The 16367-nt window shown below is 38.7% G+C and overlaps 1 protein-coding gene across 10 annotated transcripts in view; it reads right to left on the bottom strand.

Annotated features, from left to right (window-relative positions):
• Window positions 1-15917, bottom strand: part of mapk10 (mitogen-activated protein kinase 10) — a 402326-nt gene extending 386409 nt beyond the window's left edge. For all 10 annotated transcript variants that reach the window (XM_051928085.1, XM_051928087.1, XM_051928086.1 and 7 more), the window contains exon 1: window positions 15295-15917. Coding sequence is in view for 1 of the 10 variants with exons in the window: in XM_028802296.2 (XP_028658129.1) it covers window positions 15295-15297 (3 nt within the window). In the remaining 9 variants the exon portion in view is untranslated. The remainder of the gene's footprint in view (window positions 1-15294) is intronic.
• Window positions 15918-16367: the final 450 nt, after the last annotated feature.

Below are 16367 nucleotides of genomic sequence, written 5' to 3'. Positions count from 1 at the left end.
AGGACAATGGGATGCGCAAGGAAACTAGGATAAATAGGAAAACCCACAAAAACAATAAGAACATGCAACTACCTCACAGTCAGTGACTGGGCTGAGAACTGACTACCAGGTCCCTTGACTTATTAGGCAGGAGCACTATTCACTGCACTGCTCTAGTCTCAAAATACCAAATAAGTCTAAAAGTGCTATTTTATGTTGATATTACATAAGGAGTAACTACAAACTTTACAAATGTTTTGTGAATTGCAATAATTTGATTGCTCTCTAGCATTAATGTCAACCTTTGAATCAAGTTGAGAAAATGGCTAAAGCAGTTAGAAAATGAATGAAAACTTAACAAGAATCTAAAGAACTATTAAAATTACTTACTGTGAGATCACAATATCATAATCAGTGCTTGACATCCTACTGGCTTTAGATAAGTGGTGAATGAATGAATGAATGAAAACATTATTATTAATGCTATTTTACTTATGTAGTGAATGGTTTTAGTTGGCAACTTATCTTCAAAAGATTTTTTGTTATTACTCACAATGAAAAGCATTATATTGATATATTGGGGGGGGCTGCCCAGAAATTCTGCAACACTATTTTTGTATTGCGAAGAATTTATCACATAATTATTTCAACATACAGTAATCCCTCCTCCATCGCGGGGGTTGCGTTCCAGAGCCACCCGCGAAATAAGAAAATCCGCGAAGTAGAAACCATATGTTTATATGGTTATTTTTATATTGTCATGCTTGGGTCACAGATTTGCGCAGAAACACAGGAGGTTGTAGAGAGACAGGAACGTTATTCAAACACTGCAAACAAACATTTGTCTCTTTTTCAAAAGTTTAAACTGTGCTCCATGACAAGACAGAGATGACAGTTCAGTCTCACAATTAAAAGAATGCAAACATATCTTCCTCTTCAAAGGAGCAAACAAATCAATAGGGCTGTTTGGCTTGTAAGTATGCGAAGCACCGCGGCACAAAGCTGTTGAAGGCGGCAGCTCACACCCCCTCCGTCAGGAGCAGAGAGAGAGAGTTAGAGAGAGATAGAGAGAGACAGATAAAAAAATCAATACGTGTCCTTTGAGCTTTTAAGTATGCGAAGCACCGTGCAGCATACTTAAAAGCTGCACACAGAAGGTAGCAACGTGAAGATAATCTTTCAGCATTTTTAGACGAGCATCCGTATCGTCTAGGTGTGCGAACAGCCCCCCTGCTCATACCTCCTACGTCAGGATCACAGATAGTCAGCGCAAGAGAGAGAGAAAGAAAAGTAAGTTGGGTAGCTTCTCAGCCATCTGCCAATAGCGTCCCTTGTATGAAATCAACTGGGCAAACCAACTGAGGAAGCATGTACCAGAAATTAAAAGACCCATTGTCCGCAGAAACCGGCGAAGCTGCGAAAAATCCGCGATATATATTTAAATATGCTTACATATAAAATCCGCGATGGAGTGAAGCCGCGAAAGGCGAAGCGCGATATAGCGAGGGATTACTGTATTCAAATTCATATACCGTAAGGTAGTCGGTGCCTGTTGTGGCGGCAATCCCCAAACCCGTTGGTGGACACCAGCGGTGAAGGATGCCGTCAAGCTGAAGAAGGAGTCCTACCGGTCCCTTTTGTCCTGTGGGACTCTGGAGGCAGCTGATAGGTACCGGCAGGCCAAGCGGAATGTGGCTTCGGTGGTTGCTGAGGCAAAAACTCGGGCATGGGAGGAGTTTGGGGAGGCCATGGAGAACGACTTTCTGACGGCTTCGAGGAGATTCTGGTCCACCGTCCAGCATCTCAGGAGGGGGAAGCAGTGCATTGTCAACACTGTGTATGGTGGGGATGGTGCGCTGCTGACCTCGACTTGGGACATTGTGGGTCGGTGGGGGGAGTACTTCGAAGACCTCCTCAATCCCACTAACATGCTTTCCAATGAGGAAGCAGAGCCTGGGGACTCGGAGGTGGGCTCCCCCATCTCTGGGACTGAGGTCACCGAGGTGGTCAAAAAACTCCTTGGTGGCAGAGCCCCGGGGGTGGATGAGATACGACCGGAGTTCCTCAAGGCTCTGGATGTTGTAGGGCTGTCTTGGTTGACACGTCTCTGCAACATCGCATGGACATCAGGGACAGTGCCTCTGGATTGGCAGACCGGGGTGGTGGTCCCCTCTTTAAGAAGGGGGACCGGAGGGTGTGTTCCAACTACAGAGGGATCACACTCCTCAGCCTCCCTGGAAAAGTCTATTCGGCGGTTCTGGAGAGGACGGTCCGTCGGATAGTCGAACCTTGGATTCAGGAGGAACAGTGTGGTTTTCGTCCTGGTTGTGGAACAGTGGACCAGCTCTACACCCTTAGCAGGGTCCTGGAGGGCGCATGGGCATTCGCCCAACCAGTCTACATGTGTTTTGTGGACTTGGAAAAGGCGTTCAACCGTGTCCCTCGGGGAATCCTGTGGGGGGTGCTCCGAGAGTATGGGGTACCGGACCCCCTGATAAGAGCTGTTCGGTCCCTGTACGATCAGTGTCAGAGCTTGGTCCGCATTGCCGGCAGTAAGTCGAACCCGTTTCCAGTGAGAGTTGGACTCCGCCAGGGCTGCCCTTTGTCACCGATTCTGTTCATAACTTTTATGGACAGAATTTCTAGGCGCAGCCAGGGTGTTGAGGGGGTCCGGCTTGGTGGACTCAGGATTGGGTCACTGCTTTTTGCAGATGATGTTGTCCTGTTTGCTTCATCAGGCCGTGATCTTCAACTCTCTCTGGATCGGTTCGCAGCTGAGTGTGAAGCGGCTGGGATGGGAATCAGCACCTCCAAATCCGAGACCATGGTCCTCAGCCGGAAAAGGGTGGAGTGCCCTCTCAGGGTTGGGAGCGAGATCCTGCCCCAAGTGGAGGAGTTCAAGTATCTCGGGGTCTTGTTCACGAGTGAGGGAAGAATGGAGCGTGAGATCGACAGGCGGATCGGTGCGGCGTCCGCAGTGATGCGGGCTCTGCATCGGTCTGTCGTGGTGAAAACGGAGCTGAGCCATAAGGCAAAGCTCTCAATTTACCAGTCGATCTATGTTCCTACCCTCACCTATGGTCATGAGCTATGGGTAGTGAAAGAAAGAACGATATCGCGAATACAAGCGGTTGAAATGAATTTTCTCCGCAGGGTGTCTGGGCTCTCCCTTAAAGATAGGGTGAGAAGCTCAATCATCCGGGAGGGGCTCAGAGTAGAGCCGCTGCTCCACCGCATCAAGAGGAGTCAGATGAGGTGGCTCGGGCATCTAATCAGGATGCCTCCTGGACGCCTCCCTGGTGAGGTGTTCTGGGCACGTCCAACCGGGAGGAGGCCCCAGGGAAGACCCAGGACACGCTGGAGGGACTATGTCTCCCGGCTGGCCTAGGAACGCCTTGGGATTCCCCCGGAAGAGCTAGAAGAAGTGGCCGGGGAGAGGGAAGTCTGGGCACCTCTGCTCAAGCTGCTGCCCCCGCGATCCGACCTCGGATAAGCGGAAGAGGATGGATGGATGGATATTCATAGGATAACTAGCTATATTTTCTTCATTTCTTATTTTTCTAATAATCTCCATTAGCTTTGCCAGCTTTTTTTCTGCCAGAAGCAACATGTACAGTATTCCATTTTTGCACCAGTCTAAATCCTACACTCACAGTGATTTTTTCACTTTTTCAATAACCTCATCATCAATCACAAACCTTCTCCCACAAATGATAATCTCTGTGGGCTTAAAAGAGGTGGAAAAGCATTTTTTAAATGCTTATGAATTTTTACTACTGATACCTTCTCCAGCATGAAAGAAATTCAATAACTACCTTGTGGACCTGTGATACAAGTGCTAGAAAAGAGCGGACCATTTCAAATTAACCAAAAACTAGGCAATCTTTCCATGTGTACTTATAAGGGGCTCTAAATGCTTTTACCTAAAATTTAGGTATAGCATAATCACAAAGTGCGCCTTTTTGGATATGTCTACATTAGAACACAGTCAACCATGCCTATCTAAAAGATATAAATATTCTTCATAAGAACAATACTCAATAAAAGTTCACTAGGACAGAAGGCAAATAAGAGAACTATAACTGAAACAAAGCATTAATTTCAAAGAGTGTCACTGAAATAAAATACCTTTTTATTTATTTTTGTGTATTATGGATTATTTCTCTGCAGTGGGTTGACACTCTGCCCGGGATTGGCTCCTGCCTTGTGCCCTGTGTTGGCTGGGATTGGCTCCAGCAGACCCCCATGACCCTGTGTTCGGATTCAGCGGGTTGGAAAATGGATGGATGGATGGATTATTTCTGTAAATGTCATCATTCCACTGAGTTTGAAATAACAGATATAAAGAGTGTGCAAAAAAGATGTGTGACTAGAACCAGTAGAGTGACAACATGTTACTTTCCTCCCAAATTGGAAAGTTTCCAACACACAAGAACAATGAGCCCCACTTGACCCCACCCACCAGAAAAACCTTTATGAAGGCTACAATGACAAATAGATCAGTTGACTCAAGGCCTTCTTGGGATTAACATCTCTCACCTTTACACAAAGGTCTTTGCCATTTTGGATGACAACCCTTCATCTTATGTCTTTCTCTTATTTTACACAATATTCTCACTAAAAAAGGAAATTATGAGAAATTACTGAACTCAAGGGTCAAATATGCAACACTGAACCACATAGAACTTAAAAGAGCTTGCAGCAAGGTCAGAAATATTTTGAAGCAAAGTGCTTGGGCTAATGAATCAAAATTGATTTTTTTGGCAAAAACCAAAGAAGATACATTTGGGGAGAGAAAATTAATATGAAACACTGTGAGCGTTGGGATAAATTTACTCTGTGTTAGTGTTGTGCAGTAGATAGTGGCAAATTAAATATTATGCATGGGGAAGGAAACATGGAGTCAGCTAAATAACAAATCAAACAAATAAGGAGTTGATGTCACAAATTGAAAGAGAACCTAAAAGAGACTGGATGTTTCATTAAAACAATGGTCCAAATCATACATCAAAATCAAATATAAAGCATCCACCTTTGTAAAAGGACAAGTGTCTGTGTGTGTGTCTTTTTATCTGTGTGTACATTTGGATGCTATGTCTGTTACATGCCATTTGGTATGTAATTAGTAACAGCACTACTAATGCTTGTAATGTGCCATTTGTTGGAATGAAAAATTCAATGCATTTTACTACTGTTTCACCCGTGGAATGGCCAAATGGGGGAGGCAGCTTGATGGAGGAGGTCTCTAGGACTCTAAAAATATCCAAATCTTATTATGTGATATCATCTACTGTTAAATTATGCTCCGTACTTCTAAAAATTTGTATTTTTTTTACTTCTAAAAAAACTTTTAATTTTATACTGTATTGAGGATTTGTTCTGCTCTATGTATTGTATTGTATTGACCCCCTTCTTTTGACACCAACTGCACGCCCAACCTACCTGGAAAGGGGTCTCTCTTTGAACTGCCTTTCCCAAGGTTTCTTCCATTTATTCCTACAAGGTTTTTTTTGGGAGTTTTTCCTTGTCTTCTTAGAGAATCAAGGCTGGGGGGCTGTTAAAGCCCATTGCGGCACTTCCGGTGTGATTTTTGGCTATGCAAAAATAAACTGTATTGTATTGTATTGTACTAGTACAGATGCTTGTGATGCACAATCTGTTAAAATTAAAAATGCAATGCATCTGATGCTTTAGTTATCTAATTATTTTCTTTCTCCTTATCAATGCATTTGTTGATTCTAACTCTACTGCTAGGCTCTGGAGGATGAGGAGTAGTGGGGGTGCCTTTGTGAGTGGGTACTGGGCATCGTTTAGGGTATATAGTTTTTCCCTGTTTCTACTGACCTTCTTTATATATATGCTAAGTTCCTTGAATCAATAAAAGCTTGAGTCACAAAAAAATATAATGCATTTTATTACTATAAACGTTTGCAATGTACTATCTCTTGAAATGAAAAATGCAATGCATTTTATTACTACATGCATTAAAAAACACATTTCAATAGATTGTCCACTGTAAACATTAATGCTGAACACCCTGAGGTCTACCTTGATTACTTAGATTTCAACACATCTTAAACATATAGGACAGCTTTTTTTGTAACAAAAGATAAAAATTTTGCAATATCCTTCACAGCCCACAAATAGATTGGGAGATCTCAAACAGGTTCGAGAAATCCTAAAAATACTTCTGAGCTCTAAGAATTCTGCATGGAAGTCTGGGAAAATCCTTATAATGGAAGAACTGAAACATTTGGAAGCTATGACATCTGTTGTGCATACCACATTCATCTTTTTTGTTTTTTAGCCAGGAGATAAATAGCAATTGTGCATAAAACTATGTCGAAATACATCACATTTATTTGTACCATACAGAACTTGTGTTAACCTCTTGTCTCTTACAGATTCAAAGAAATGTGCCATTTGATCAGGAGTGCACAAACATTTGCATTCAATTGAAACTTAAATCACACTTACTTAATATAGCATTTATGGAATTTAACACTTTTTATGGTTTTATTTTCTTTTACTCGTGTTTTTATCTGCGTCATATTACTTTGATGTATATTTACACTGTTATATATTCCTTTTCATTTCTGCTACTCAGTTTTTACTTTTTTTTTGTTGTTAGGCTTTGTATACTACACTTTGGGTTTAAGAAAAGCACATTATAAATACAGTGTATTATTATTATTATTATCATCATCTTTTCTTGTATACTTAATTAATACTTAAAACTGGTAAATCTCAGTGGGTGACTGAAAAATCAGCTGACCATCAAATCTAAACAGAACAAAGGATTATTCTGATATATCTGTAATACAAAATTAATATTTATTATAATGCTAATATTGTTATACATTTTTCCATTACAAAAGAGAGCTATTATAAAGGCCTGATAAACAAAGTTTTAATTATAAGATCTAGACTGAAGATTCTAGTCCCCATTACATTTGTAGTGTTTTGACAAAGGTTTAAATCTTCCTCTGTCTTTAAATTATAACTTCATTAAAACGAAAGGATACTGAGGCCTGTGTTTGACAGAAGAATACAACATGCATGTGATGTTGTGCCAATGTAATGAGACAAAGAGCAAAAGGAAAAGTCGGACTGTTTATCATTTTCTAGGCAGGAGCAAGTGAGCAGATGAAAACACAGGGAAAAAGAGAAAAACGCAAAACAAGGTGCAACATTCATATTCCAGCAAAAATGAAGTGCCAAATTACAAAACAGGCCCAAAGCCAAGTTTGAGAGACGAGTGTGAAAATCAGCATAATGAATGAGTACTAGCTGTGCCTAAGCTTGGTACATTAGAAGAATAATAAAAGAATGTAGCAATATTTTATTAGACCACTGTAACTTAAACAAAAATTCTGCAGTCCTGTACAATTAATAATTTTATTCACTACAAAAACCCAACAAATGTAACATTTATTTTATACTGTTTTGATTTTGTTACTAGTACATATAATAATAGTCTAGAGGGTCTCAAAAACTCCTTGCAGACGTCTACTACAGTATAATAGATTCAGGGTATAGAAACATTTTGAAGTCAAAATTATGAATCAATACATAAAAATGCAAAATTCTATCTAGTCTCAAGATAAGGTATTAGATGTTTGTTTTACTTTTTTTTTAAACAATAAATGGGGTTTTTCTCACCTGCACTCATTTGTGCCTTATTTTACTAAATAATGGGGACTAAACAGGTAAGTGTTGATGAAAACCTTTATTTTAAACTAGTTCATTTTTAGTAACAAAAAAATCATCACAATGTTATGACCTTTTTACAACACTTTTTAATGGTTTTTTTTTATACATAGCTCTATAAAAGAAGAAACACTTTAAATTAATACATTTCAGAAAAAAAAAACTTACTAAACACTAATTTTTAAAAAATTACAGCTTTGTATTTTTAAATGCAAACATTTTTATACATTATAACTTACCCTTGGGCTTAAAAATTTACAAAAAGTTCTTAGGTTTTCTTAAAAGTACTTACTGGAATCAAAGTAAGACCATAATTGTTGTTATAAAAATAAACTGCTCAAGACATCTTGTGAGCCCAATTTAAACATCCTATTGCCTTCTTCTACCACAAGTCTAACTGCAGTAGTGACAACTAGATGGACTGTACTGAACATGTGCACAATGATGCGAGATCTGACTTGAGCTAACAAAACTGCTACAGTTCTAATCTGTGGAAAAGCCGATTTGTTTACGCACAGATTCAGTATTGGATAATCCTATTTTGAAAAAGTAACTAGAGTGATCTTTGTGGTATAGAGCTCAAGTGTGAACAATAAGCATCATTTTGTTTTCATTAAATTCATTCTCGTTTAAAATATTAATAGGCAAAATAAAGAAGCACAGCCAAAAGCTTGGTCATGGACAATTATGAGGAAAAACTGTGGCAATGACTCCAAGAAAGAAATGCATTCAAGCACCCACTTATCTTATGGTGTAATCCTAGAAATGACCTTCTTCTGCTGTACTGTACATAAGTCGGCCTGGAGCTGGATGGAAGAGTAGAACAAGACAAAGGTGAGAGGCCAGTGGTATCATAATGACAGATGGAGTACATCTGTCAAGAAAGGCTTGTACTGGGCAAATAAGGTACTGTGCTTAGTATTTCTATGGTCCCTTTGTTTCCCACACCTTTAATGTGACATTAAAATGAAGGCATCTTAGAAGGTAATCTCAGCAACTGCATGTATACATTCATGTATTTGGTTTACAGGTTGACATAATACATTCAAAGAAAAATATAAATGTACACCTATAAAATAAATAAACGTTTAGCAGTACAGTTGTTAACATATTTTCCTTTGTTGACCATTCTAAATTACTTCTGACTAACGCATCGCCTAATGGCTGAAAATGAATGGATAATCTTTTATTTTATCTAGTGTAGCTGTTTGTTCTCCTTCTCAAAATCAGGAACATCATTTGAGTTTTTTTTTTTTTCTTTTTCTGAATAGAGCCTCTCCCACACTCTAATCAGCAGATGCAGATAGCAGCTCTGCCTGAAAGCTTCTCAGCTTTAATTCAGACAAAGATGCAGTTTGGACCAAAAAAATATCTGAAGAGCCAAATAAGCCAATGTAGTAGTATAAAGCAGCATCTTTACTGTATGAATTGCTAAGGAAGCAATCACTGTAGCTCTCATTAAAGAAACTATCAGTTTTAGAAAAGGCGAAAGAAAGCTATGGGGGTTTGAAAACAAACACATGCTGTGCAGCAGGATGAGAAGGCAAATTTAAAATAACAGCATTGAAATGTAAAGCTCTGTCTGACAACTGACTTCAATATGATGGACAATCTAGGTCACTTTTACATTTAGTGTAAAAAAGTAAACCCTCTGGTTTTAACCAGTTGTATATCCATATTTTTTACAGTCCAGAGGACACCTCCATTTTTAACCTCACAGATTCACTAATAATGTGCATCTGGATTTTTATTCTGTAGGCCATTGATGATGTGCAACTTGAAGGGGCAATTAAAAACAGTCTTTACAAGCTTTATATTTTTACATTTATATTTCCTAAATAAGCACAACACTGTCATGATTATCACTACATTATGCATAGGGCTATGGCTGCCTCATTGGTTTATGGTTACCTTGGTCTATATCTGTACAAACCTTAGGCAGGTTAAAATGATGTTCCAAACTAAAATGGTGCTCATTGCTCACTCATTTCTTTATGAACTAAGGAAATATATAGTATGAACTGGTTGCACAGAGTAAGATTTAGTGTGTGTTTTGTCTTTTTTGTTTTTAATGGAACTATAAATGTTTTAATTGAGCCATACAGTCCACTACAACCTTTGCTTGCATAAATACAGAGGAAAGTGCTAAAAGAAAAATCATTTAATTAAACAGATCCACAAAATATTAAATTAATAAATGCTTTGAAAATACCTCCTCCAGAATACAAATAAAACATTTGGGTGATGTCAAACTCCATACATAATTTTTTAAAAATGCGGTGGATTCAGAAAGTATTCAGGCCCCTTCACCATCTGCACACTTTATTGTATTGCAGATTTGATTTAAAATTGATTAATTTGTCATTTTTTCCATTATTCTACACTCAGTATCCCCTAGTGACAAAGCAAAAATATATTTTAGAAAGGTTTTCAATTTGTTAAAAATCAAAAACTGAAATCTCTCATTCATACAATGTAAGTATTAAAGTACCAAAGTATTCACACCCTTAATTTAGTATTTTGTAAAGGCCTCTTTAGCAGCAATTACAGCTCTGAGTATCCTTGAGTAAGTCTCTAGAAGCTTTTCCACACTTGGATTAGAGCAATTTATCCTATTCTGTTAGACTGGAAAGGAAGTGTCTGTAAACTGCCATCTTCAGGTCTCCCTACAGATGTTTTATGGGTTTTAATTCTGGGATTTTGCTGTGCCAAGGATAGTCATAGCCTTGTTCAAAAGACACTCCAGTGTTGTCTTGGCTGTATGCTTTGGATCATTGCCATGCTGAAAGGTGAACCAGCACCCCATTCTAAGGTTAAGTGCATTCTGGAGCAGGTTTTCTTCAAGGACCTCTCTGTATTTGGCTGCAATCAACCTTCCCTCAATTCTGACAGGTGTCCCTGTCCTTTGCCTCTGAGACACACCCCCATAGCATGATGCTGCCAGCACCATGTTTCATTGTAGGGATGGAATTAGGAAGGTGATGAGTAGTGCCTAGTCTTTAAGAGACATTGTGCTTGGAGTTATGCCGTAAGTGTACAATTTGTATTTCATCAGATCAGATAATCTTTTCTTAATGGTATGAAAGTCCTTTAAATGCCTATTTGGAAACTCCAAGCAGGCTGTAATATGCCTTATACTCAAGAGTGGCTTCTCTGTAGCCACTCTACCATAAATGCTTGATTGATGGGATTGCTGTTGGCCTTTATGACAGGTCTGTAAGAGTGACCATGAGGTTCCTTTCTCGCCTGGTTGCTCAGTTTTGAGGGACAGCCAATACTAGGTTCTGAACCTCTTCCTTTTCAAAATTATTGAAGCCATTATGCTCCTGGGTACACTCAAAGCTTTAGACACAGTTTTCTATCCTTGCATCTGTAAATTATGGAGATCCACATGTCTTTTGTTCTGACATGCAGTGTAAATTATGGGACCTTATATACACAGGTGTTTCTAAACTATGTCCAATCAATTAAATTTGCCAAAGGTCGAGTTCAATCAAGTTCTAGACACATCTCCAGGATAAGTAAAGAGAACAGGATGCACTTAAGCACAATCTGGAGTGCCACAGCAAATTTCTTGAATACTAAAGACTTTAGTTTTTTATTTTTAATAAATATGCCAACCTTTTTGAAACAAAAATTTTCACTTTGGCATTACGGATTATTGTGTGTAGATTGGGGGGGCAAATATGGCAAATACAGTATATCCATTTAAAATTAAATAACACTATAAAGTGTGCAGAAAGTAAAGGGGTCTGAATGACGTCTGAATCCACTGTATTTTTAAAGCTTTTATAATATATTAGAATTTCACTGGTTTTAAAATTATGATTTTAAGACTACTGAACTTAAAACTAGAAACCAACAGATAGCTTACAGAAAGAAAATAAACAACACTCCCTGTCTTACTGTGAAAATGGAGAACCTTTAAATGGACAGCAGTGACAGATATGGATCAAGCAGTGGTGATCTTCTCAATTACTCCATGATACCATCTTGCTAAATGGTCCCAACAGAAATGTATAAGACAGGAGACATGAAACTCACTGCACTGTGATGAGAAATACCAGTCTAGTACTTTAGATAATTTCTACCAGTTTGAGGCCTACTGTAAACAATAGGAAGGTAGCTTTCTCCAGAAAAATGTTTCTCAATGAAAATAAAATTATTTTTAGAAGGGGAAATGGAATACAAGACCTACCACATCCAGACAATTTTGCCCACCATCACACATTCTTAAAAAATTATTCTGTGTGTGTATATATATATATAACAACGTTAGTTTAATGTTATGATAGTAGTAAGCTATTTTAAGTAGTGAGACATTCCCGAGTTTTAATGTGTACATTTATTTTTTTTTACTTTTAATTTTTGTTTTGTTTTATAATCCTCTTTTACACTGAATGGTATATTCAGTGCTAAGTGTTTAAGTTTTCTGTATGCATGAACCTATGTGCTTACAGATGCCTCCTTTCACTTATTTGACAGACACAGTTTCTGCTTGGCTTTAGGCTTGTTTAAAAACAGTGGTAATCTGTAGCAATGTGTTGTGCAGGATAAAGTTCTGCTTATTCTAGTCTGTTCTGTTCTGTGTGAACTGTCAGGCATCTGTTGTAACCTGAAAACTGTGGTGTTTTTTGTATTGAAATTACACATCGACACCCACCCCTCCGGCCCAAAACCCAATACTCATTCGCTAACTTTGTTTTGGCACTACCACTACACATCAATAGCACTGTTTCACAAATTCCAGGCTAGTTATGTCTATGCAATTTTGCACAGTTGGCCCATGTAAATGTTTTACCTGGTACTTTGGTCTACTGCAGTAACCCAAAGACTTCTATCTGGATTTGTAATGGCTACAAATAACCAAATAGAAGTGCATGGGAGACGTGTGCATGCCATGTTAAAGATGGTTGCTGATAGGATGGTCTACAGCTAACATGACACTGACATGAAAAAGGATTTATAGCATAAACTCTATTGTACACATTTTGTTCTGATGTTACATGAAGCAAACATTGAAAACAGTGCTTTAAGAAAGATCAATGACCTCTTATTCTTAACCAGGTTATTGTCCTCTGCCAGGAGGGGATTCTGCCAAGGAACTAGGCATTAAATAATCACAAATCACATCCAACTTCCTTTGAGATATTCCATACTAACAAAAAAACAGATAGTATTCTTAACTCAGTTCGCAAAAACACATTTTGCTGTACAATTTAAGGTATTTGCAATTTTAAAGAAAACAGCAATTGTATATTTTCATCCTTACAAAATATTACATGGAATGTAAAATTTGCTGTGTTCTCAATCCAACAACATGCTTAAAACAATTAAATTAATATATGCACACAAAAATCTAATATTACAATCTCTATACTTTAAAGCCCTGCTTTCCTATCAAAGCAGTCACTGCAGTTTTATTAACATCTATAAAAAACCAACATTCCCATCTATCTACCTACATGTTCTAAAATCCTCTTAAAGAAAGCTGAGGAAAAGGACTACAAAGAGTTAAAAGAGTAATTCAATTTAGAGGCATCTTTTATGCAAAAATTCAAGCATCTGGACTGAAAGACAGCTGTCTCCTTTTCACAAAGATCATCCTGAGACTCCACTTACTGGTATAGGGGTTTGCAGCTCACAAAAGGAAGGAGAGCTGCTTTGACAAGATACTGCTGCAGCATTACATTCAGATGTGTCTCTCAATATACTGTATGAAAAATAAAAACAATTTGATCTTCTAATAAATATCAAAGCAATTGCTTAAGCATGCCAAAACCGCTTGAAAAGTAAAGCATTTTTTAATATCAAAGATTAAACCTGTAACCTACAATGTATAATTCTGTCATCATTTAATATGGGCCTAATTAATTGCTCTTAGAAAGAGGATATGCTTGAAACCACTGTTCACTATAAATTATTTCTATTTCTTACATAATATTGTGAAATAAGAAAGATACTACTACTAAAACAGGAGATCATTCTGATGACTACGATACAACCATTACACAGACAATAGTAATATTATCAGAGATCACCAGATAACATATTTATGATACTAAAATTACTTCAAGGATTATTATTGTTGGTCCTCAAACATTGTATACGTCTTTATTATTGCTATCTTATGTAGGAATCAGATGATATCATTACCTTTTGCTACTACAAAAGCAAACTTACCATTATTTACTTATTCATTACTTTTATCTTATTATTAATAATAGCAAACAGGATCACTTTATGAAAAAAACAATTATTGTGCCAACAAAATTGCTCACTAGGGATATGAGTGGACATATTTTTATTATTATTGCTTAAGTTCATAAAATGTCATTCAAAAGTGATAATTCTGACATTAATAAAATAATTTCTAGGGATAGTGTTTTACTAAAAGCTACAAAAATTTGTTACTGTTAAATAATCATAATGACTGTACTTGGTGATACATATGTGAATGTTGCTTTTATAAATTATTTATTACAATATACTACAGTCTAATGTGCAAAGTGCCTAAGACCGATCGTTTCCTAAACCGGCTTGCCCATTACAAAACCCCGATAGGCAAACTAATGCTGGTAGCACCATTTCCTGGACGGGCTGCCAGTCTACCTCAGGGTCAATTACCAGAATGGGGACATCCTTAATAAAAATACATACTATTATCGCTACATCTTTAAACTACCAGTAATGCACATTGGTTTTGTGTGCAGTTACTTCGCAATAAATATGCGATGACTACTGCCAAAAATGACTCGCTCTCCCTCATCACATTATCGCCAGAGTGCATTTCTTTGCGGATGCGCCTATGCATTGAGAGTTCTTGGGAAGACCGCTCGTTATATAATGATAAGCCAAATATCAAGTCTCCGCTCATAAAGCGAGACAAAACAAAACGTAAAACAAAGCATTTTTCTACACCCCAACCAAATGGAACAAAAGCAGGCAGCAAGTATCAGATGTAGATGTTTACAGGAGGACTACCCGATGCCAACTTAAAGGACCAAACTCCGCTGCAGCTCCCACGCGTTGACGGGCGCGCATTCTGACCAAAAAAAAGCAAACTAGCAACCAAGTTAGCTCCGTTAGAGCGATAACTGACGAACAGGCGTGTCGCTGAAGCTTGTCCAATTTGCACTGCTAACATCCCACCTATCATCCTCCTTGTAACGATTTTGAGGCCTCGATTTTTTTTTCCATACCTTGAAACTTTTAGACAAATAACATAATCTGAAAAAAAATAACAAAAAGGCAGCTGACTACTTTTTAGGAGAAAATGAGATAACATGAGCGAAGGAGCAAGGCCATACTATATCCTGGCAAGGCAAAATCTGTGCCTATGCGCCCGACATCTATTGGATTGGCAAACGTGCAATAAATTGACGGGAAGCGCACCGGGCGCCCCTTTGCAGTGCTCTGCGCACGCAAGTCCTGCAGCCGACGCCGACACACTGCTGCGCTTCCGCTTCTCCGCACTGTCCTTTTCTTCCACAATGGCATCAGTCGGCTTCATTAACCTTTACAGCGATCAATATTCATCACCCCACCCTGCTGACAGGTTAAGCCTCTCCGCATCGACATCACCCACCGCCACCACCTACCTACCATTCCGTGCCAGCTGACGACAATCCTGGACTGGCGACAGTCCTTTTCAAAACATTCCGAGATGTGAGAGAAAACGGGCAAAAAACAAAAGAAAATAGCGCAATAAATTCAAGGTGAAAAGGCAATGTAAACGAAACCACAAGGGCGCAGCTTGGGACAATGAAAAAAAAAGAAAACGGGGAAGTCGGCTTGCTGAATCACTCCACTTTACCGTCTTGCAACCATGGTGCTGCAAGATGCTGGCTGTACCATTGTGGAGCCTACAAGATGAGATAGACTGAGGGGTTAGGGAAATTGGTCGCTATGGAAACTGAAAGGAGCACATGACGTCAAAGAGCACGGCGGACTCGCGGTAGGGGAATGAGGGACTTCTGCAGCTTCTGTTGCCGTTGATCCTTCTGCGGCGCGTGCGTGGCGTGGCCGCGCGCCCGTGTTCCGCCCTTGACGCCTGCGCACTATCACCAATGGGACGCGTGCTTCGCATTGCTGTTTCTGCTGTATACCTCTCATCCTTATACAAACCGCAGACAGGGAAGGGTGATTCTGTGCATAATTGGACGCTGCGCTTTTTTTTATGAAAGGAGAATGTTGCTGACAATGGAATGATGAGGTAGACCTTCTAAAAATGCGTTGTACGTCACCCCACGAGTTCTCGTTTGTTTTTTTTGCTCTGTGCTACATCATGATAAGCAAGTCTATTATTTAAAATAAATGAATTAGCTCAGGGTTTAAAGTAAATATTTAAGCCGAATTAATGGGTGGATATGTTGCAGTGTCACACGATGATTTTAAGGATGCCCCATTGTTTGTAGCGCATTGTTTTTTTTAAATGTGTAAGTTCTTAAGATTTGAGGCCAATGTGCGAGTCCCCACCACAAAAAAACTGCAGTTAGTTTGACTGGCAAATCCAACTTTGCCCTGTGGATAGACGTTCAGTTCAGTTTATATGTAGGCATGTATTAAAATGGACAGGCCTCTCACGTACTGCAGAGCAACACAGTCCATGCTAGCAAAGCTTTTCATTTAATCAATAACACAAGTTAGTCATCAAAATGTATATATTTATCAATTAC

The sequence above is a fragment of the Erpetoichthys calabaricus genome, chromosome 5, assembly GCF_900747795.2.
Source record: "Erpetoichthys calabaricus chromosome 5, fErpCal1.3, whole genome shotgun sequence".
NCBI lineage: Eukaryota > Metazoa > Chordata > Cladistia > Polypteriformes > Polypteridae > Erpetoichthys > Erpetoichthys calabaricus.
The sequence above is the reverse complement of the archived record's forward strand: the minus strand, read 5'-3'. Positions and strand labels throughout refer to the sequence as shown.